We start from the raw sequence: 24110 nt of genomic DNA, 5'->3' as shown, positions 1-24110 counted from the left end.
ACTGAATGGTATACTTTAAATGGTTAAAATGGAAAATTAAAAAATAGTAACTATAAATGTCCTCCCCAATACCAGCACCAAAAAAGAAAAATATCAGCATTCCCATTCCTTAAGTATCGCACATATTAGCAAAATCTAGACACAAAATCTGATTATATAGAAATCTGAATGTTCAGTTACCTCATACTAGTAACTTGATTCTCCATTCTTTCTGATCAAACCAGAAAACCTAATTGTCATTGTTGTTATGCTCCCTCCCTCATCGCATATCCAATTCTTTACCAAGTACTGACTATTCCACCTCTCCCTCTTACTCCACCAGCACTCCTTAGTCCAAGCCATCATCATCTCTTTCCTGGACAACTGCAGCAACCCTTAACTCTGGTCTTCCTGCTTCCATTCTTGGAGGGAGTTAGGGAACAGGAATGAGAAGGGCATTCAGAACTGAGGAAATCTCATGCACAAAGCCATGATTCCTTATCACTGTCTGAAGTACTGTGGCACACTTCAAGCTGCAAGTAGACCTATTGGGAGAGGAGTGATAATGAAAGGCTATCAAATGTATTGGTTATTGAAAATGTCAAGGCAACAGAACTTTAACAAAAACAATGGCATTCATTAAGTATCCACTTCATGCTAGGGACTGGATCAGGCACTGGAGATAAAAAAGGGAACAAAACAACATCTCTACTCTCTAAAGAAACTCATATTCTAGTTGTGGGGACACACAATTACAATACTCAGTGCCATGTTTGGAATAAAGGAAGAGTCTAACCTGGTTGGGTTGTAGAAAGCTGCAAGAAGCCTGAGCTCAGTCTTAAACGATGAGCAAGTGGTAGCCAGAAGTTAGGGGTATTTGGGAGATGAGAATTGTTCCACTTGGAATAGTATATGCACATAAACAGATATGCAGAGCATCACGTGGTTGGGAAACTAATTTATGTGGCTAGACTATATAGTGTTTGTGGGCTGAGGTTTTAGGAATAAGAAGAATCTCATGGGAACACACAAAGCTCACAGGAACCAATCTACTGACACCCAGCCATGCTTCACACATGCTGGAATACACACATAATTTAGGAATCATTTTGTTGCCTCCTCAACAGCAAGAGTTTGTCCCCAACCATTATGGTGATTTCATTCCTTTTTGTTTCTGTCACTCTGACCTTTATCTCCCATTCAATACAGGGAGTAGGTTTGGATTAGTCATAGCTTCTGCTTACCCATTTTCTGTTTACACAACAGTATCTACATTCTTGTCATCACTCCTGTCTTCTCTGCATATCTTCATCTTCTGTTTTGTAACAACTGAGTAACCTTCTGTGTCTCAGATTCAGATATCCTCATAGAAGAGGACCTGATTGGTGTCACTGATCATTTGGGACCAGAAGGGTTGCCGAAATTTTATTAGGAGTGGATTCCATTCAGCAGGCAGTGGGCAGGGTAAGCATTCTGAGATTTGGCCTTTTCAGTACAGTGAGGAAAGGGAAAAAGAAGCAGAGGGGGTGTCTAAGGTAGAAGACAGGGTAACAGATATGAGAAATACTTTAGGAAAGGAATAACACTTAGAAACTGATTAGATCTTAAAGGGTGGGGATCAGGTAGAAAGGGAGTCTGGTAGAGCTATAGATTTCTGGCTTACACGGTTGGGTAGATATTGTGAGAAAATACAGGAACTGGGTAGGTAGAGTGGGGAAGGGAGGAAAGATGCATTGTACTATAGATGTGAGTTTGGAGTACCAAGGAGCATCCAGAGAGACACCTAGTAGGCACTTAGAAAGATGGAGCTCAATAGATGTGTTTTGTTGCAGGTAACAGAAACTTAGTTTCAACTAGCTGAAGCAAAGGGGGATGTAACCCATGTGAGAGGATGAAGGTGGAGCCAGGCTTGAACAGGATCAAGGATTTGGAGCCCATCAATACAGCCCTAAACCTCTCACCTCAATTTTTTGGAGTAGAGAACCCCAAACACTGGTTTTTGCACACGGCAGAAAATATTGCTACAGGTAGCTTTGGGCACATATCCTAACCACTCCATAACCAGCAGGGAAAGTTGGTTCTTCCAGCTTTGGTTTGCAAAATCCTAGGAGAAGAACTCAACAATTTATATTAACTCATTATCATTCCTTAGGCCAGTCCCTGGAGTTAAGGAAACATGAAGTGCTGTATTTGGCCCAGCTTTGGTCACATGCCTATCCCTGTGGCCAGAGTATGTGAGGTCTGTTCTCAGATGAAGCAGAGTATCACAGGAAGATCCTCCACTAATATTAATTCCTCACTGATTAACTTTCCTTTCCAATGTTCATAAAACAGAATTCTGTGCAGTAGCTCACAGAATGACTGGGCCAACTTGATGCCACCTGAACCTTTTCTGAGTGTTTCCAGGAGACTTTTAAGTTACCTAAGAGTATTTTTCTATCTCCAGATCACTTCTAGAAAAGTCAGTGAAGTTGACTGACTTTCAGGGAAGCTAGAATCCTGGGGGAAATGAGAAAAGATTCAAGTGCGGTTGTTACTTTATTCTGCCAGGACTATACATCAGTATCCCTTCCCTTGCAAGTGTCTCTGTGCTCACCAGAGCAATCGGTCAGCATGAATACCAATTTCCAGGCATTGTTGGAGCAGAAAAACTCATCGTTATCAGTCTTTTGCCCCTATTTTCTCTTTAGGAAATTTCTGGATAATGTGCTCCAGATAAACAAGAAAAAGGAAGGCACATTATTAAAGTAGTAAATCCAACAGGAAAGTGTCCAATGGAAGTTCTGAGACAAAGGTGTGCCCAAAGCCTGCCCCAGTTAGGGGCAGGAGGAAGTAGGGCTTCAGCCAGAGATCTCCAGTGTGGGAACAGAACTGAGATTACCTGTATGTTTGAGCCTCGGGGAGTGGCAATGCTGGCAGTCATACAACAGCTCTAGCTGAGCAATTGAAAGAATGATCAGTTAATAGAAAATTTTACTGGTGAAAAAAATGAGGCAAATGCTGATTCCAAAAAATAAAAGCAATGCAATGAAGGAAATTGTTATGAAATACTATCTGCTTCTGTCTTTTTACATAAGCAATAATGTAAACACTGACTAAAAATTGTGTTCTAATAGAGGAAAGGAAGTAGGAGGTTGAGAATATCAAATCACCTATGATAATACAAAGTCAATAACATTAACAAATCCTATATAATAAAAGCATAGGTGGTGCAACACCCTCGCGCAACGTCATCACAAGATGGCCACCACAAGATGGCCGGCAGGGGAGGGCAGTTGGGGGTGAACAGGCTGGCAGGGGAGGGCAGTGGGTGTGACCAGGCCTGCAGGGGAGGGTAGTTGGGGGGCAACCAGGTCGGTATGGGAGGGCAATTGAGGGGGACCAAGCCGGCAGAGGAGGGCAGTTGGGGCGACCAGGCCGGCAGGGGAGAGCAGTTGAGGGGTGACCAGGCCGGTATGAGAGGGCAGTTGGGGGGGACCAGGCCAGCAGAGGAGAGCAGTTGGAGGTGACCAGGCTAGCAGGGAAGGGCAGTTGTGGGGAACCAGGCCAGCAGGGGAGAGCAGTTGGGGGTGACCAGGCCAGTAGGGGAGGACAGGTGGGGGCAACCAGGTCAGCAGGGGAGGGCAGTTGCGGGGGACCAGGCCAGCAGGGGAGAGCAGTTGGGGGTGACCAGACGGGCAGGGAAGGCAGTTGGGGGCAATCAGACCAGCAGGGGAGAAGTTAGGCGTCAATCAGGCCAGCAGGGGAGCAGTTAAGGGGCAAGTGAGCGGTTAGGAGCCAGCAGTCCCGGATTGTAAGAGGGAAGTCCGACTGCCAGTTTAGGGATTGGGCCTAAACCGGCAGTCAGACATCCCTCAAGGAGTCCCAGAGTGGAGAGAGTGCAGGCTGGGCTGAGGGACACCCCCACCCTGTGCATGAATTTCATGCACCGGGCCTCTAGTCTATATCCTATCTAATAAAATAGTAATATGCAAATTGACCATCACTCCAACACAAAAGATGGCTGCCCCCATGTGGACACAACATGGCCACCACAAGATGGCCAGCAGGGGAGAGCAGTTGGGAGGGACCAGGCCTGCAAGGGAGGGCAGTTGTGGGCGATCAGGCCAGCAGGGGAGGGCAGTTGGGAGGGACCAGGCGTGCAAGGGAGGGCAGTTGGGGGCGATCAAGCCTGCAGGGGAGAGCAGTTAGGGGTGACCAGGCCTGCAGGGAAGGCAGGGGTGACCAGGTCTGCAGGGGAGGGCATTTAGGGGTGACCAGGCCTGTAGGGAAGGCAGTTAGGGGTGACCAGGCCTGCAGGGGAGGGAAGTTGGGGGCAAACAGGCTGGCAGGGGAGCAGTTAGGCATCAATCAGGCTCTCATGGGAGTTGTTAGGGGATGATCAGGCTGGCAGGCAGAAGCGGTTAGGGGCAATCAGGAAGGCAGGCAGGCGAGCAGTTGGGAGCCAGCAGTCCTGGATTGTGAGAGGGATGTCCGACTGCCCGTTTAGGCCCGATCCTACGGGCAGTCGGACATCCCTCAAGGGGTCCCAGATTAGAGAGGGTGCAGGCTGGGCTGAGGGACCCACCCCTCTGTGCACGAATTTCATGCACCAGGCCGCTAATATATATATAAAAGCCTAAGCGACCAAATTACTGGTCGACTGGTCGCTATGATGCGCACTGACCACCAGGGGGCAGACGCTAAACACAGGAGCTGCTCCCTGGTGGTCAGTGCACCCCCACAGCCAACCTTGCGTGGCTGGCCAACCTCCCGCGGTCCCTCTCCCTGACTGACTGGCCCCGGTCACCTTGTTGGGGACTAGGCGAGAAGGCCCCAATCAGCCCTGATCGATCACAGGCCAGATTGAGGGACCCCACCCATGCACTAATCGTGCACCGGGCCTCTAGTCTAGAAATAAAAGTATATGCATCTTATTGTTTAATACCAAGGGAAAAAATTTTAGAAGAGAAATACGATGGGGAAATGTTTTTTCCTGTTGATAGTATTTTTTAAACTGGTACATTTATTAGTTTGATATAAACTAAACATTTTAATGTCAAAATACTGATATTATGCAATGAGTGGGTTCCCACTCTCTAGTCCAATGAAGCAAGTGTTTTTCTTTTTCTTTTTTTTTAATCTTTATTGTTCAGATTATTACAGTTGTTCCTCCTTTTTCCCCCCATCGCTCCCCTCCACCCAGTTCCCACCCCACCACCCCCCACTGTCCTCATCCATAGGTGTATGATTTTTGTCCAGTCTCTTCCCGCACCCCCCACACTCCTTTCCCCCCGAGGATTGTCAGTCCACTCCCTTTCTATGCCCCTGATTCTATTATATTCACCAGTTTATTCTGTTCATCAGATTTTTTATTCACTTGATTTTTAGATTCACTTGTTGATAGATATGTATTTGTTATTCATAATTTTTATCTTTACCTTTTTCTTCTTCTTCCTCTTCTTCAAGAATACCTTTCAGCATCCTATCTAATAAAAGAGTAATATGCAAATTAACCATCACTCCGCGACAAAAAGGGCAGCGCCCACAGCCACAAGATGGCAGGACCCAGTCCTCTCAGCCCCCCTGGAGTCCCCCAGTCTCAGGGAGGGCTGCTGCTGAGAGCCTGCAGAGTAAGCGGCCTGGCAGTATGCTGCCCAGAGGCCCTCCTGACCCTTTATAAAAAACAAATTCACTCCCCACGGCAAGATCCCCTCCCAGTGGTGGCAGCCTGGGCTGGGGTCTCAGCCTGGGAGGGGCGTGCACCCCCATGGCACAATCCCCGCCTGATCCTGGCAGGGGCGCGCACCCCCACGGTGCAATCCCCTGCCAGCAGCGGCAGCCTGGGCTGGGGTCTCAGCCTGGCAGCGGCACGCACCCCCACAGCGCGATCCCCTGCCAGTGGCGGCAGCCTGGGGTCTCAATCACTGAGTCACACCAGCCAAGCAGATATGGAGGAATCTCAAATGTTTCTTTTTAAAATATATATATTTTATTTTATTTTTTTACAGAGAGGAAGGGAAAGGGATAGAGAGCTAGAAACATCTATGAGAGAGAAACATCAATCAGCTGCCTCCTGCACACTCCCCACTGAGTATATGCCCACAACCAAGGTACATGCCCTTGACCGGAATCGAACCTGGGACACTTGAGCCTGCAGGGCGATGCTCTATCCACCTAGCCAAACCAGTAGGGGCTGTCCAATATATTAAAGAAAAAATCCTATCTAATAAAGAGGGAATATGCAGGGGAGGGCATTTGGGGGTGACCGGGTTGTCAGGGGAGGGCAGTTGGGGATGATCGGGTTGGCAGGGGAGCAGTTAGGCGTCAATCAGGCTGGCAGGGGAGTGGTTAGGGGGTGATCAGGCTGGCAGGCAGAAGCGGTTAGGGGCAATCAGGCAGGCAGGCGAGCAGTTAGGAGCCAGCAGTCCTGGATTGTGAAAGGTATCCCCCAAGGGGTCCCAGATTGGAGAGGGTGCAGGTTGGGCTGAGGGACACCCCTCCTCAGTGCACGAATTTTGTGCACCGGGCCTCTAGTTTCATATAATACTGGTTTGGTGGTGATGAACTCCTTTAGCTTTTTCTTATCTGTGAAGCTCTTTATCTGACCTTCAATTCTGAATGATAGCTTTGCTGGGTAGAGTAATCTTGGTTATAGGTTCTTGCTATTCATCACTTTGAATATTTCTTGCCACTCCCATCTGACCTGCATAGTTTCTGTTGAGAAATCAGCTGACAATCATATGGGTGCTCCCTTGTAGGTAACTAACTGTTTTTCTCTTGCTGCTTTTAATATTATTTCTTTGTCTTTTGCTCTTGGCATTTTAATTATGATATGTCTTGGTGTGGTCCTCTTTGGATTCCTTTTGTTTGGGGTTCTGTGTGCTTCCTGGACTTGTAAGTCTATTTCTTTCACCAGGTGGGGGAAGTTTTCTGTCATTATTTCTTCAAATAGGTTTTCAGTATCTTGCTCTCTCTCTTCTTCTGGCACACCCATAATTTGGATGTTGATACGCTTGAAGTTGTCCCAGAGGCTCCTTACACTGTCTTCAAATTTTTGGATTCTTTTTTCTTTTTGCTTTTCTGGTTGGGTGTTTTTTGCTTCTTTGTATTTCAGATCTTTGACTTGATTCTTGCAATCCTCTAGTCTGCTGTTGGATCTCTGTATATTATTTTTTATTTCAGTCAGTGTATGCTTAATTTCTAGTTGGTCCTTTTTCATATCCTTGAGGGTCTCACTAAACTTATTGGCGCTTTCTAGAAAATTCTTGAAAAACCTTATAACCGTGGTTTTGAACTCTATATCCAGTTGTTTGCTTTCCTCCATTTCTTTCATTTGTGACCTGTTTCTTTGTCTCAGCCTTTTGGCTGCTTCCCTGAGTTGATAAAGTGGCTTTGTGTGCTAGGTGTCCTATAGGGCCCAGTGGCTCAGCCTCCCCAGTTACCTGAGGTAGACACTCTTGGTGCAACCCTTTGTGGGCTGTGTGCACAGTCTTGTTGTAGTTAAGTGTTCATTGTTGTTGGTATCACTGGGAGGAATTGACCTCCAGGCCAATTGGCTGTGAGGATCAGCTGTGCCTACGCTGGGAGAACTTCTGTGCTGGAGACACCCTTATGCACCCTTATGAGGCAAGACTTGCTTCAGTGGGGCTTTGGTGCTCACTGAGTCTGCCCCCTGAGTGTGTCCCTTATGGATCTGAGGAGTTGTAATCTGGATGGTCCCACTCTGACCACTGGGTACACTGGCTCTTGGATCTCTAAGGAGGTGCATTTAGCCTCTGCCTGAGGCCACCCAGCAGGAGCTATGGAGAGATCTGCAGATTCCTCTTCTTTGGGTTTTGGAAGTGCCCAGATGTGGCCCAGCTGTGAAGCAATGCAAGCTGCTGCGGGGCCTTGGGCCTTCTTTTGGATGTTCTGGGTCTCACTGAATCAGCTGCAGTTTGTTAGGTAAGTTTAGATTTCAAAGGACCAGGCCATTGGTATGCCCAAGCCTCTGCGCACAGCTGGGGTGGGGCGGAGTCTCAGGGCGGAGCAAACAGCAATGGCTTCCCATTAGCACTGCCCTAAGAGGCCCCCGGATATCAGTGTCACGCGGTGGTCGCTGCAAGCACCTCTGAGAGAAAGCCGCTCTCAAGTTCTGCCCGCTGCCAGACAGTCCAATTTCTCACCGTATGAGTCTGGGTCCCCAGAGTCTCGCCCGGAACTGGAGTTCAGAGCAGTTGGGAGCTTGTGTCTCCCTCCAGATTGAAAAAGCCAGCCACGTACTCAGTTGCCAGCCCTCTCCATGCGCGCACCTCCTTACCTCTGCCTTTACTTCCGCAGCTCCTCTGAGTCTCAGTGTACTTTTCTCTTTCCTTCTAGTTGTAGAATTTCTGCTCAGCCAGCCTTCCTATGGTTCTGGATGATGTCCGTTTTGTCTTTTAGTTGTAGTTTTGAAGTGGTTGTGCGAGGCAGCAGTTCGGGTGTTAACCTATGCCGCCATCTTGGTTTCTCCTGAAGCAAGTGTTTTTATACTAGAATTTTCTCCTGAAAAATTACCAGGAATTGGGGAAAATGAGAAGTACTTGCTTATTTAATGGTCTCTTAGACCTAAGGATAAGAATCTTTAAGTTCATATTTCTTAATGGATACAATTCTCAAGCATAAAATATTCTCTAAGAAGAAGTCCTGTACCTAGTATCTGGACTGAAGGACCTGGAGAATTAATGTGAACTGGAGACTTTTGTGACTTTTAAAGTTTTAATGTAGTAACCCTCTAAAGAGTATTAGACCCAAGGTTACTGTATCTAGCAAATAGCTCTATGGTAGATCCCAACCTCATTTTCCAGTCACAATATGGTAGAGTGTTAAAGACCTATCATAGTTTATTTATCTTGTTGAGATCTAAGCTGAATTTAGGAGTTAGTAACTAACCAATATAAAGAGAAGAGGGAGGACTCAGCCACTATTAGAGTCTTCAGCCACCACCATTTTCCTTCTTTGGTTGGTCAAGTTACCCACTTCAAATTCTGCAGGATAGCTGACACGTTTATGACAGATTGCCTCACACCTGTTTTTACTGATGTTTTTAAGAAGTTTGGGGTTGCCGAAACCGGTTTGGCTCAGTGGATAGAGCGTCGGTCTGCGGACTGAAGGGTCCCAGGTTCGATTCCGGTCAAGGGCATGTACATTGGTTGCGGGCACATCCCCGGTGGAGGGGTGTGCAGGAGGCAGCTGGTCGATGTTTCTCTCTCATCGATGTTTCTAGCTCTCTATCCCTTCTCCCTTCCTCTCTGTTAAAAATCAATAAAATATATTATAAAAAAAAAAAGTTTGGGGTGGTTAATGACCATGAAGAACTTAAGAAGTACCCATGGAAGGAAAATAACCTTTTTCCTGATATACTTAAAATGAAGACCAGTCTGGAAAAACATGTGTTGCTATGAATCAGAGGTTTCCAAATATGTTAGGTTGGAGCAATTCAGGGTACAAGTACATGACCCTATTTTGTACATGATCATATTAATACCATGGTATTTTTGATACTTAAAGTGTTTAGAGTAAAATGAATCCCTACCAGCCCAGCTGGTATTGCTCAGTGGTTAAGCATTAACCCTGGGTTTCATTCCTAGTCAGGGCACATGCCCGGGTTTCGGGCTCAATCTCTAGGAGGGAGTGTGCAGGAGGCTGATGTCTCTCTCTCTCTCTCATTGATGTTCCTATCTATCTCTCTCCCTTCCTCTCTCTCTCAAAATCAATAAAAACAAAATATTTTTTTTAAAAAAAGAATCCCTATGAGAAGACTACTAGTCAATTAGTTTTCCCAAGTTTTTTCCCATGATTCTTTAAGATTTGAATCCATTGAGTATCAATTTTTTTTCCTCTTAAAGTGAGACTAACATCTATTCTCTTGGCACGTGACGCAACCTATGCTTGAGATTTTTCCAAGGATTGAAGAAAATTTTACACTAGAAGAAGTTCTCTGTCTTATACCACAGAAGTTCTCCCAGCCTACTTTGTGGAAATAGATTGATCATGCTTCCTTCTCCTGCTTCATTTTTTAAAAAATGCCTATCACAAGTGGGGTATCTCAAGACTTTATATCTAAACCTGAAACTGAGAAATACTGTCACCCATTCATTCTCTCAGAGCAGAAATGTGGTCTTGGACCACTTTTATGGCACTTATTACAAATGCAAATTTCTGGTCCCTACCCAGATTTACTGAATCAGAATGTCTAAAGAGGACCAAGGAATGTAATTTTTCCATCGGTTCTTTTTCTACATCAATTATAATTAGTATTGTGTTGGTTTTTCTTTATCCAAGGTTAGAATGAGGAAAAAAAAAAAAAACATCTAAAACCCCTCCCTGTTTTTTCTTAATGCTTTTGAGGACAGCTCTGTCTTGTTATTTGATGTTCAGTGTCCATGGCATGAAATCTCAGATTTAAGAGCTAGAACAAAACTTTTTCTGTCCTGTGAACTGGTCAGTATGTTTCCTTTGTTAGACTAGTGCTTGTCAAATTGGACTAATTCTCAGAATCACTTGAAGAACTTTCAAAACACACACTACTTACCAGACCTCATACAAGACTCATTCATCAGAACCTCCAGGTTAGGAAGGATCCATGTGAGAGTGATAATTACCCTGTTTCAAAATCCCTACGTGGAACAATATCTAGTTAATTCACCATGTTCACTTTTTGCTTGGCTTCCTAGAAGCTAGTCTTGAAACATTTTTTCTTGGAATTCAGTTCTTTAATATAATTATTCTCCTTTTTCTTTCCCATTTTATTACTTGTCTCATTTAGTATGTTTTTAATGAATTTCAACTTCAAAGGAATAACTATCCTTTGGACCATCACATTTCATGCAATAGCATTTAAACCTAAAATAAATCAGTTATTAGGATTACAGAGTGAAAGGATATTGTGAGCATAAAAGTCTCATCATTCAGAGTTTATGGAGACTTCATGGAAATTATTGTTTGAAAAGCACACTGAAAATCATTGCTATTAAATGCCATATACATAAGTTCTTGGTCCCCCTTTATTCCCTTTGCCATTGGAACCCCCAAGACTGAATACACTGATCTCCTTTCTTGTTATTCACCACCTCAAAGATCTAACCCATGTTAGTGGTGTTAACCATTACCACCATGCTGAATAATTTCCAGATGTGTGCTTGAGCTGGAACCATTCACCAAAACCCCAGGCCTAAATATTTTGCTATCTGCAGGAATTCTTCATTTGGCTGTCTCCCAAAGTCCAGACATCAATGTGAAGAAAGTCAATACATCTAAAACCAAACTCTTCTCTTATTCCACAGTTTTATATTCCTAATTACCACCCTTCCCAACTCACCATTTGGATAAATAGCATCACCATTATCCCATGCCCCAAGCTGCATTGGTCCTTAATCACTCCTATTTCTTTTAATCCCCACTCCACTTACCAGAGCAATATTTACACTATAGTTTGAGGATGTGGATTCAATTTGACGACCAAAGAAAATGCTGGTGGGTAGGAGTGATGCTCAGAAGGACTGATAAATTGCCTAGGAAATGTGAGTGGCTTGCTTCACAGGGACAAGGCTATCATTTGTCTTAGCCTCGGGGACTTATCCCTTTCTCTTTCCTTCCCTGAGCTAGTGCTCATTTCCCCAATTAAAATAAACTACTAGTAATTGAATTCCGTGTACATGGTCTATTCCTGTTTCCATTTGTCATGGTGGTGGTGATAGCAACAGTTTAGTAATAATATTCCTCATCTGTAGAAAAGAAATGATAGTAATTCAATTTGTTGTTATGAGTATTAAATGTTCATAGTGTTTAGTACAACCCTTTGCACCCAGTAAATACTAGTTGCTCTTATTTTGTCATTGTTGTTAACAATATATTCACATATTCTTCTATGATTATTTCACTTTGACTTGCACCATTTAAGCTCCAAAAAATACCGTCTTGATTCTTTAGTATATTCTTACCATAACTTTATAAGATAAAATTCACATTCTTCACCTTGGGAGTTAAAATTCAATAGTTGTAAAATACTAAACATGTTGTTTTACAGAGCCTCTGTTTCCTTATTTGAAATAGGGATAACATTATGTTCCAGGTTAATATAAGGTTAAAATTACTAATATATATCAACAGTGCTTGGGGGACTGCAAAGAATTGTCTACATTTTAGCTGTTTTCATTTGTGCTGTAAGCTTTGTCTTGGGCTGATGCAATCAAGAAAACAGCTCCAAAGAATCTTTGGCCACCACCCCAAGACCTTGGTTCTACTAGGCAATGAGCCATACATCATTTTTTGATGGCTACAAGATATCAGCTCAGTTCAACCAGTTACAAATTCCCTGAGGCATAAGACCTTCTAATTATAGAAGCCGTTTACGAAAGCATTTTGCACAGAATGATGCAAAAAGAGAATGATTCATTCTCCTCAGGTGAAAGTGATGCACTGCGTGCTTCCTGGCAGCTGGAAGTACCCAGCTGCCTTTTGAAGCATCCCCAAATAAGCTGCTGTGTCCAGCATGTGCCAACCCCCAGGAAATGACCCATTTTAGGGCCCTCTTGAAAGCATAACAAATTCAAACTAAGACCCCTTCCTCCCTCTGTGACTGCTGAGGTTATTTCAGATATCCTCCCCACCATACATCTCCATAGCTCTTGGTCGTTGCCTCAAATACAAGTCACTCCACCCATCTATTATTCTCATTCACTTGTGTTCATGCTACTGTTGATTTTTTTCTCCTCTAATCTAACCACCTCTTGCTATTCCTCTACATCCAGAACCTTTCTACCAGATGGTTCATGTTCTTATTTGCCCCAAACCCCTTCCTCCACAACTTCTGGTAATAGACTCACCCTACCCATAGGGAAAAGCATGTGACTAAAGTGGGCCACAAGAGTTGACCCGGAAATGATCAAGCAACCAAGCCAGCCTAGTCTAAGTCTTTCCTTGGTATTGTTCTGATAGACCTTCAAGTGACCATATTCTATGCCATGTAAATAACATCTATTTACAATAGGGAAAAATGACACCAAACTGAAACAAAGAAAAGCAACAAGAGGGATGAAGAAATAGAGTCCTACTCTTCCTGTAAGCGGCCTGAGGCGACCTCTGAAAATGGTTCGCTATTCACTTGACCCAGAAAACCCCACAAACATGCAAATCAAGAGGTTCAAATCTTCATGTTCACTTTACAAACTCTTGAAGCTACCCAGGCCATCAAGGGTATGCGTATCCAAAAAGCCACCAATTATCTAAAGGATGTCACTAGCTGAAACCGGTTTGGCTCAGTGGATAGAGCATCGGCCTGTGGACTCAAGGGTCCCGGGTTCAATTCCGGTCAAGGGCATGTACCTTGGTTGCAGGCACATCCCCAGTGGGGGGTGTGCAGGAGGCAGCTGATTGATGTTTCTCTCTCATCGATGTTTCTAACTCTCTATCCCTTTCTCTTCCTCTCTGTAAAAATAAAATAAAATAAAATAAAATAAAGATGTCACTTTACACAAGCATCATGTACCAGTCTGTCATTACAGTGGTCGAGTTGGTAGGTGTGCCCTGGGCAAACAGCGGGGTCAGTGACCCAAAAAGAGTGCTGAATTTTTGCTGCCCATGCTTAAAAATGCAGAGAAACATGCTGGACTTAAGGGTGTAGATGTAGACTCTCTGGTCATTGAGGACATCCAAAGCTCCCAAGATGCCATGTAGAACCTATACAGAGCTCATGGGCCAATTACCTATACCCGAGCTCTCCCTGCCACATTGAGATGATCCTTACTGCAAAAAGAACAGATTGTTCCCAAACCAAGAGTGGTTACCAGAGCCCAATAGAGAGCTATGGAGATAGTGCCTAAAGGAAGATGCGACCTTCTCTGGAAGAGGCCAAGCATGCAGGGTAGGAGCTTGCAGTGCCTGACTGAGCACATCAGTGGTACAAAGGCTCACCGTCTCTGCCCAGTGTTCTGGAGCTCCCCACTGAGCCGGCCAAAACTTTGCTACTCAGTCTGAAGCTCTTCCTGCCCAGTCCTCCTTCCTTCCTTTCACGGATGTCAGACCTGTGCTATAATCTGAAGGCTTTCCCTGCTGACTCCTCTTCCCTTTATACTTCACAAATGTTATTGTCAATAAATCTCTTATGATTCTAAGTCTGTTTTGGCATCTGTTTCCTGCGAAACCCAGTTAGACAACCACACATCCTCTGTCTTGCCAAATACAAATGACCACCTCAGGTCTTAGCGCTGACCAGAGTATGGTAGGTTTATGCGGCTCAAAGACCAGTGGGGATATTTTCTCATAAAAGAGTGAAAAATAATTAAATTTTAATATATGAAAAAGTCAATTTCAGTTTAAAAACTCAACTTCAATGGAATAATTAACTTCCAAATGACCTAGAGCCCTTCCATTGCACCCTTCACCGAGCAAGTCTTGAAAACACCCATCGCGTCAGTGATTGATTGTCTATTTTCTGTCTTTCATTCTAGGCATCTGAGTTTCAAGAACAAAGACTCTTTCCTTTGGGGATAACAAAAATGTTCTAAAGTTAGATTATTGTGATGGCTGCACAACTTTGTAATACACTAAAAACCATCAAATTGTGCACCTTAAATAGGCAAACTATGTGATATAAATTATATCTCAAAGCTATTAAAACATGTAATTGAATTATAAGAGATAGTCAGTAGTCTGTGAAGGTTTCAAAGAAGTCACACATGAATGAGATTTAGAGGAATGGTAGGAGTGTCCTAGGGGGAAGAGGAGAAAACATTCTGGACAGAAGCAGTAGACACATAGCCAGGGGAGAGCGCATGCTATAGAGTGTACAGTGTGAAGTCAGTAAGGCTGGTACTAGGAGATTGGGGCCTATCCAGGCAGGGTTTGAGCCTGTCTGAGTAAGCAGGGGCCAAATCATCATGAGCTAGTCATGGGGGAAACCACCAAAATCTTTGAGCTTATTTGAAGCATCATTCTAATGTAAAAACTGGAAGGCCATTTGGAGGTGAGTGAAACCAGTAATCATTTGACCAGAAAGGAGGAACACAATAATCCTATCTAATAAAAGAGTAATATGCAAATTGACCATCACTCCAACACATACTATGGCTGCCCCCATGTGGACACAAGATGACCAGCAGGGGAGGGCAGTTGGGAGGGATCAGGCCTGCAAGGAAGGGCAGTTGGGGGCGATTAAGCCTGCAGGGGAGGGCAGTTAGGGTGACCAGGCTGGCAGAGGAGGGAAGTTGGGGGCAACCGGGCCTGCAGGGAAGGGCAGTTGCGGGGGGGGGGGGGGCGCGCCCAGGCCTGCAGGGGAGAGCAGTTGTGGGGGGGGGGGGGGGGACCAGGCCTGCAGGGGAGGGCAGTTGTGGGGGGGGGGGGACCAGGCCTGCAGGGGAGGGCAGTTAGGGGTGACCAGGCCTGCAGGGGAGGGCAGTTAGGGGCAATCAGGCTGGCAGGGGAGCAGTTAGGCATCAATCAGCCTGGCAGGGGAGTGGTTAGGGGGTGATCAGGCTGGCAGGCAGAAGCGGTTAGGGGCAATCAGGAAGGCAGGCAGGCGAGCAGTTGGGAGCCAGCAGTCCTGGATTGTGAGAGGGGTCCCAGATTGGAGAGGGTGCAGCCTGGGCTGAGGGACACCCCCCTCCCCCCATGCACTAATTTTGTGCACCGGGCCTCTAGTAGCTAATATTTATAGAGCCCTAACCCTCTACTGAGCACTTTCCTTGAGTCATCTATTCAGTTGCTAAAGTAGGTACTTACAGTAATATTTTTATAGATGATATCCAGGTGGCTTGCTCCCTCCCCTCCTTGAGGTCTTCAGGCAAATGCAACTTCCCAAAACTGTCCCTATTCCCTTGCTTTATTTTTCTCTGGGACCCTCATCTCAGTTTAACACTTTTTAAATCTTGTTTAACCTTTTGCACTCGGATGTCGAGTGTGACTCGACAGGGTTAGCATCGGTAGCAGCTCGATGAAAAAAGCAAGCGAGTGCAAAGGGTTAAAGATTCCCCACCGCTAGACTGAAAGCCCAACAGAATGGGTTAATTTGTATTTTTCATTCAGTTCTGTATCCCCAGTGCCTAGCGACCCAATAAATATTCTTTGAATAAATGAATACACAAATGAATGAGTCAGTCAAGACACACAGAGTTTAAGTAACTTGTTCATGATCACACAGATAATAAGTGGCAGAATTCTGATTCAAAACCCCGCATTCTTTGCCCAGCCAATGTGGCCCAGTGGTTGAGGGCCAACCTATGAACCAGGAGGAGGTCACTGTTGGATTCCCAGTCAGGGCACATGCCCTGGTTGTAGCGGTGATTCCCTCTCTCTGAAATAATAAATAAATAAATACATAAATAAATACATACATAAATAAATAAAAATAATTCTTTTTTTAAAGAAGTGATACTCAACAAGGAAGCAGGCACTGACACCCAGCCCAAGGTAGCCAGGAGGATGGGAAAGCATACTTGTGGCCCTGCACGCTACAACACGTGGCGGTCAGCGACCGCGCTGGGGATTTAGCCTGTTAACTCCGCTCAGGAAGTTTGTGCCTCAACCCTTGGCCTGGCGCGGAGCAGGGGGCACGTTGCTTGGCTCAGGCTTCTGCCCTCGCCGGCCGGTACTGTCGGCCTCCGGTCGCCAGGCGGCGCTGTGGGCTGCCAGGGCGACCGCGGCACAAGAGAGCGCCGCCTCCCTGCTGCGCATGCTCGTCCCGCCGTGGGCTCGCTTTTTTTTTTTTTTTTTTTTTTTCCGGGCGGCCCCGGCGGCTGCGTACTGGCTGTGGGATGGGAAGTGAAGCCCCAGCGAGCGGCGGCGGCGGGGCTGTGAGGAGCAGCCAGGGGGAGGCGGCGGCGGCGGCGGCTGGTTGGTGAGCAGCGGGAAGACAGGAGCCGGGCGGAGCACCTGCAGCGCGGGCGGCGGCTTCACCATGGCGATTCGCAGGAAGAGCACCAAGAGCCCCCCGATCCTGAGCCACGAATTCATCCTGCAGAATCACGCGGACATCGTCTCCTGTGTGGCGATGGTCTTCCTGCTGGGGCTCATGTTCGAGGTGAGCCCGCCCCGCGCCCCGGGCGCCTGGGGTCGGGGGGAGGTGCCGGCCCCCCGAGGTGCGGGCCTGGGGCCGCGGGGCCTGGCCGGGGACCGCCGCGTCGCCCCCCGCCGCGGACGCGCTGCCCTCCCTCCCCTCCAGCCGCCGCCGCCCCCTCCCGCGCCGCGCAGTTCCTGGTTCCCGCGGAGGGTTACGTGGCAGCCGGCGAGGGGCCGAGGCGGCGGGGGCGGCCCTGCGCTGCCGAGCTGGCTGCGGCGGGGGGCGGGGGGCAGGGGGGCGGGCTCGGGGATGGCCGGCCTGGCGGCGGGCGCGTCCCGGGCGAGGGCTGGGGTGACGTGGAGGCCAGGCCAGGGGGGCCCGGAGACCGCGGGTGTGCCGGTGGGGGTCCCCGCAGCCCCGAGTTTGGGGGTGAAGGAGAACAAACGGAGCCTTGGCGTGTGCTGCCCGCCGGCTGGTCGGCGGCCGCGGGGCAGCGAGGAGCGCCCGGGCTGGGCACACGGGGCCACGCCGATTGTTTCCGTTCTCGACTCCCAGGCTGGCGGTGTCCCCAGCCGGTTCCCCAACTTTTTGCCCTGACGCTTGCTCTTTCCTTAAAGAAACAAGAGCGGATGCCTACGGCGAGGTTCTGAGCAGCCGTGCCCGGGAGTCGAGCGGTTTCTGTTATTGTTCCTGGAAGTGGGAAAGGCTGGGAATGTCAGGCGTGTGTCCATTCTCCTCCCCCGTTTCCAGGGTCTGGGTGGCTTGCTTAACAGCTGTTGAATGTGGGTGATGAACTTCGCGAGGTGACATCCTGCGGTTTTCTTTCCCTCGCTCCCCACTGTACATGCCCAATCCTTACCTTCTTTCCCCTTTTTTTCATTTTTCTCGAAAGCCCCTTCGCCCTGTCCAATGTACTTATTTTACTTATTTACCGCCTTTCCCCCCTGCTGGAATGTGAGGGCAGACGGTCTGTAATACTCGCATTCCCAGTGCCTAGATTCGTGCCTGAGTGTAGGAGCTGCTTAACTCCTCTTTGTTGAAGGAGGGACGTTACCAATTCTTGGGGGGGAAAAAAACTAGCGGAATGAGACTGCCAATGACCAAAGGATGAGTGACATTTTTAAATGGAGTCCTTATAGGCTTTTTAATGTGATCAGGTAGCTTCATACGTATTTTAATTTATTTTTGCTTTTCTTCGAATGGGCTATTCTAAGTCTAAATGTAGATTTTTTTTAATTCCTGGTAATGTCATTTATTTCCACGTAGTCTGTTGTGAAGGAGGGAGCAGGTGCAGAGGAAGGAAAGGTAGAAGGGAACTAATTGTGGGAACTCACTTCACTTGAGGCCGGGCCTGTGCTGCTTACCTGCTCCTGACTGAAAGCTCAGCCTCGGGTTTTTGCTCCGAGCAAGGAGATAACATCACCTGTGCTGTTCTCACAGCAGGACATGCAAAGGACCCGGTAATATGGTGTGAAGGCGCCATGTGAGCACCGTGTGAATGTAGGATATTATTAAAAGGGCAGTGCTAAACATTTGTACCCCTTTCTGAATTTTCTGTTTGTTTATACTTTCTGCTTTGTTATTAGAAGTAATACTTTTGTGGTCTGGCTGGGTAGCTCAGTTGGTTATAGCGTTGTCCCAAAACACCAAGGTTGCCAATATGATCCCGTCAGGGCACATACAAGAATCAACCAAGGAATGTATAAATAAATGCAACAACAAATCGATATTTCTCTCTCTCTCTCTCTCTCTCTCTCTCTCTCTCACTCTCTTCCACTCTCTCCTAAAATCAATAAATAGAAATATTTTTCAAAAAAAGAAATAATACTTTGTATAAATTTGTCATAATCCATCTCCATATGGTAAGAATTCGTAACTTTAAAGATAGAATTTAGGAGTACTGTTACAATGCTTTGAATTAAACGGAATATAAATCAGGAATACTGACCCTCAGAAAGGCTAACTTTGCTTTTATGTAAGATATTTCACATTGTCTTATCACAATTCTAGGGAAATTCACCATCTGTACCTTGTCTCATGTGTTAATGATTTTTTTTAACAGCGAGTGCATTTTTGCCTTTATGTAAACATGTAAAATTTGTAAAGCTGAATAGATATAACAACGATCTAAAAAGTTTTTAGGGTCAGTTCAAAAGAACATTAAAGTAGTATCCTGGAAAGGGAAGTTTGCAAGTTGTACATTTTTCTTACCATATGTTAAAGTTTTGGGATTTGAAAGCATGTTATCTACATACAGGGAAAAATTGACCAGGTTAGTTTTGCTATTTTAAAATAATTGCTTGTAGCCCTGGCCAGGTAGCTCAGTTGGCATTGTCCCATCCATCAAGGTTTTGGTTCCATCCCTGATTAGGGCACATATACATATACAAGGAGAAACCAATGAATGCATAATGTTTCTCTTCCTCTCTCCCTTTCCCTCTCCCTCTTTCTAAAATCAATAAATTGAAAATAAGTAAAGTAACTGCAGATAAATCTCAAAGTTAACATAATTATAGAATGACAGTAATTGTGCTAGAATAATAGAAAAGTCAATGTTTTTGCAGTAGAGCTAAGCCTTTTGTGTGACTATATTGAGGACATGTCAGGATTTATGGTGAAGTTGACAAAGCAATAATAGATACTATATTACTAACCAAAATGAAGAATCGATATAGAAATACCATTGAAGCATAGATGCTAGAGCTTAAGGGTTCCATGTTCAAGTTAGAGCTTTACAGCTTGCAAACTGGATGACCTAAGGCATGTCGTTTAACTTCTCAGAATTATTTCCTTCTCTGTAAAATGGGACTCATTGACAAACTCAGAGAATATAATATAATGCCTATCTAGTTCAGTGGCATACAAGAGATATGCCATAAGAGGTAGCTGTTAATGTTCCTTAGATTTATAAAAGTGGGAAAATACAAGACAGCATTTTTATGTGAGAGAAGGGTCCAACCATTAGTATTTAAAGAGATTATGCAGGGTGGGGCAAAAGTAGGTTTACAGTTGTTCATATGGAAAATAATACAAGAATAAACTGTGTTTTATGTCTCACAACTGCAAACCTACTTTTGCCCCACCCTGTGTATACTGAAAAGATTGATGAAGTAGTAGTATGTTTGGGGGAAATGTAAGACTTTAATTTCCAGGAAACTTGGTGATATCAAAAATTGCTTATGAAATTTGAAATCATGTTTTTATTATAGTCAGCATCTGTTCACATAATGCAAATTATGGTCTATAATTAGTGGCTTTGTATTTGAGTTGGGAAAGTTTGAACAGTCGAAAAATGGAAGGATACTTGGGAAGCTTTCTGAAAGTGAAGCTAGAGAGGAGTTGTGGGTTTCCAAGAGGAATATTTTCTTCTGGAAGGGAGTTACTTCCCAGGTATTCAGGAGTCTAGGTTGTGTGGGCTGTGCAGGTTTGAGGGACATTTACAATTACAACCACTTTGGAATAGTTTTTGGAGGTTTGTTTTTAAGCATGACTTGTCTTAATACCAACATTTTCTTCCCTTTTTTTTTTAAGAACCTAATTTTATATAAACTGGTGGGAAAGTGGAATTTGGTATTCAGAAATTGTCCTTTTATCTTTCAGGCACCTGGTCAATGTAATAGTCACACCAACCTCTAACAAGCACAGAATACTAACTCCTGTGTATAACAAAAAGAAAAAAATACTAAGCTCCACTGGCAGCTACTTAAATGTATGATAGTGTTGATGTTGCATCCAACATGGAATTAAACAGTTCATTAGAGTTTGTGGTAACCTATTTAAGATGTGTCTGAATAAGTCATTTTTTCTTGTAAATGGAGAACGGTGCTGTAAATGTCCAGAACTGCCATAAATGCAGTAATTTTACTTTTTAATGCATTATATATTTCTGTAGTATGTTTTATTCCAGGCTAATTTGTCTTACTATTAATTAATTGTAAAATTAGTTTAAAGAATTGCTGGCTGTACTGTGTGGCTTAGGGGGCCTAGAAATGGTTCAGAATGTGATGACTGGTTTAATTTTCTAGAAACTTTTTGGGGGTATGTAGTTTGTATTTTTTCTCTTATTCTACTTTAAATATATAAGTATTTGTAAACATATATATATATATATATATATATACACATATATATATATATATATGTATATATTGATTTTAGAGAGGAAGGGAGAGGGAGAGAGAGAGAGAGAAACATCAATGATGAGAGAGAATTATTGATTGGCCCCCACTGGGAATAAAGCCCTCAACCAGGCATGTGCCCTGACCAGGAGTAAACCGTAACCTCCTGGTTCATAGATTGACACTCAACCACTGAGCCACACTGGCCAGGCTTCTTCTTAATGTCACATGATAAACTAGGCCAGACTTTAATTTCATTTGGAAGCCTAGCATAAAAGGATAATCTAATTTGTTTTTGCTTTTGGTATTTGATATTCAATTAATCTTTGAAGAAGTTCACTTGTCATTTGTAAGGGGCTCTTAAAAAGTTGTCTATGTAGCCGTGACCTCATATGCTAAACTAGAAACGAGGGTGTGAGTGTGTGTTATATGTGTTTATGTTTATATATATAAAGTCTAAACAAAGATATTAAAAAATGAAGTTTAGTAATCAATTAACTTTATTAAAAAGAATTGCATGAAAGCAGTGTTACCCAGGAAATTCATACCATCATTCTGCTCTAATGCATCCATGTGAATGATTCAAATTATAACAAGCCTTACTGGCTTTTTCTATTCAAGTGACCTTTATATATCTACCAGAGTTAAGTGACTCACTTTAGTGTCATATCCTGGGCTTTATCACACAGACCTGCTTGTTTCCAGGTCCTGAATTCTAGTGTAGCAGAGGCTCAGCTACAACTTACCTGTTCACCTTCATCCTACTTCTCATTTGCCTGCTCCCCAGCTAGTCCAAGCTTTCATGGTCCCTTGGCCCCCTTTCCCTTACTCCAGTGTGTTAGCCCCCTCATTGCTTTGCTTTCTCTGCAGACTTAAACTACTTATCCACACTCTCCCTCAGCTTTGTTTCCCTCTTGGTCTTTCTCCCCATTCATCCTGCCAATAGCCAGCCATCTTCCCAGCCTGCCACCTGCCTTTCCTGTGCCGCCCCATTTGTGGATTGCTAAAAATTGCCAGAGGAAGGCATATACTCAATGTGGCCCCCACACAAGCTCAGTCTCTCCCATCATAAAAACAACATAAATCCTGACCTGGCATCTGTCACTAGGTACCACTTTGTTCCTCTTCGGTTCCTCAGTCCATTGTGATTGGCTTTCACTCTCATTACTTTGTTGAAACAACTCAAGCCGTGACCACGACTTCTAAGATTGTCCGTTCCATTGCACTCTTTTCCCGCCACGTGTTCTTTGAAACTTTGACTTTATTAACCACGCCTTTTTGAAATGTTTCCCCCTTGGCTTTGGTGGTATCAAGCTCTCTTCATTCTCTTTCTGCGTCTCTGATCATTTCTTATTTTGCCACCAGCTTTTTCTGTGCCCACTCCACAGTCTGATGTCCTATTTGTCTACGGATACTGTACCCTTTCCATAGATGATTTATGTACTTTCAACAACTTCAGTTACTACCTATAAATAGAGATGCCCAAGTCTTTAAGCTAGCGTCTCCCTGCAGAGTTCCAGGCTTAGGCTTTAGCTACCTACAGAAATCTAAGTATCTAGAACTCAGTTTCTTCTTTTTTTCCTCAAACCTGCTGTTCCTTCTGTATTCCACATTTTTATTAATAACGTTACTTTTCACTTAGGCTATAAGCATCAATACATAATCATTGACTCTTGCTTACCAAGCCTTATTCTGCCTCGAAAGTCCCACTTCTATCCCACTACGACTGTCTTAGTTCCAGCCTTATTATCTTTCATGTGCTCTCTTGCAGAAGTTTTATACTTGACTTGCATACTTACTCCAGATTTATATTTTATCTAGTATTTATCTATCTATATATAAAAGCCTAAGTGACCATTCGACCATCCGACCGGTAGCTATGACATGCACTGACCACTAGGGGGCAGACGTTCTGACAGGTAGCGATGACACACACTGACCACCAGGGGGCAGATGCTCAACACAGGAGCTGCTGAGCTGCGGTGACTTGGCAGCTGCGGTTCTCAGGTGATGCACCCAGAACCAGAGAGGAGGGAGCTTGATTCTGGGGTGCATCACCCAAGAACTGCCCTCTCACAATCTGGGACCCCTGGGGGTGGGGTGTGTCGGAGAGCTAGTTTCGGCCTGATCCCTGCAGGCCAGGCTGAGGTGCACGGGTGCACCGGGCCTCTAGTTCAGTAATATTGAGCCATCACCTAATATGTGCCAGGCCTCATGCTAGTCTCTAGCATATGTTGATGAGCAGAAACAGGCATGGTCCCCGCTCTTACAGGGCTTACTTTCTAATGAGTGAGACAGAAACTGTTAATAAAATCACACCAAGAGTATGTGTTTTGAAAGGAAGACATTCTCTGAGATAGTCTAACAAAGGAAATGACCTGCTCTAAGGGACAGGACAGGCTTACTTGAAAAGGTGTGACTGAACTAGGATCTGAAGGCTGAAGGTTTCCTAGCAGTTTTAGGTAGAGCTGCACAGACCCTGGGATAGGAGGAATGCCCAGGCAAGAGAATAGGAGGAAATGCTCAGGGATGAGGCTGGATGAAGGCCAAGGGGAGGGGTCAGACCATGGATTGTTGTTTGGGGCATATTGGAGATTTTGTTCTTCATCTGAGAAAGAACAGGAACCTAACAAAGGATTTTTGGGCAGAGGGTGCGCATGGGGAGATGTGTTAATGTGATCAGAAGATGATTCTGGTTGTAGTGTGGAGTCTGGGTCTGAGGAGACTTGAGAAACCACTTAGTAAGCCACAGCCCGCTACTAAAAAGCACATATGAACTTCCCTCTCCTCAAAATTCTCTGGTGTGAAATAAAATCTAAACTTACTTAGATCAAGAAACAAGGTCCTGCCAAAACCGGTTTGGCTCAGTGGATAGAGCGTCGGCCTGCGGACTGAAGGGTCCCGGGTTCGATTCCGTTCAAGGGCATGTACCTTGGCTGCGGGCACATCCCCAGTAGGGGGTGTGCAGGAGGCAGCTGATCGATGTTTCTCTCTCATCGATGTTTCTAACTCTATCC

General features: G+C 45.0%; 2 protein-coding genes across 2 annotated transcripts in view; both read left to right on the top strand.

The window, feature by feature from the left end:
- The window catches only part of LACTB2 (lactamase beta 2), a 47658-nt gene extending 34397 nt beyond the window's left edge, over positions 1-13261 (top strand). The window contains exon 8 of the mRNA XM_054708350.1: positions 12971-13261. The gene's annotated coding sequence lies outside the window, so the exon portion shown is untranslated. The remainder of the gene's footprint in view (positions 1-12970) is intronic.
- Positions 13262-16701: 3440 nt separating this feature from the next.
- Positions 16702-24110, top strand: part of TRAM1 (translocation associated membrane protein 1) — a 28130-nt gene continuing 20721 nt past the window's right edge. The window contains exon 1 of the mRNA XM_054708361.1: positions 16702-16996. Within this exon, the coding sequence (XP_054564336.1) occupies positions 16874-16996 (123 nt within the window). The 5' untranslated portion in view covers positions 16702-16873. The remainder of the gene's footprint in view (positions 16997-24110) is intronic.

Source organism: Eptesicus fuscus, chromosome 19 (assembly GCF_027574615.1).
Source record: "Eptesicus fuscus isolate TK198812 chromosome 19, DD_ASM_mEF_20220401, whole genome shotgun sequence".
Classification (NCBI taxonomy): Eukaryota; Metazoa; Chordata; class Mammalia; order Chiroptera; family Vespertilionidae; genus Eptesicus; species Eptesicus fuscus.
The sequence above is the reverse complement of the archived record's forward strand: the minus strand, read 5'-3'. Positions and strand labels throughout refer to the sequence as shown.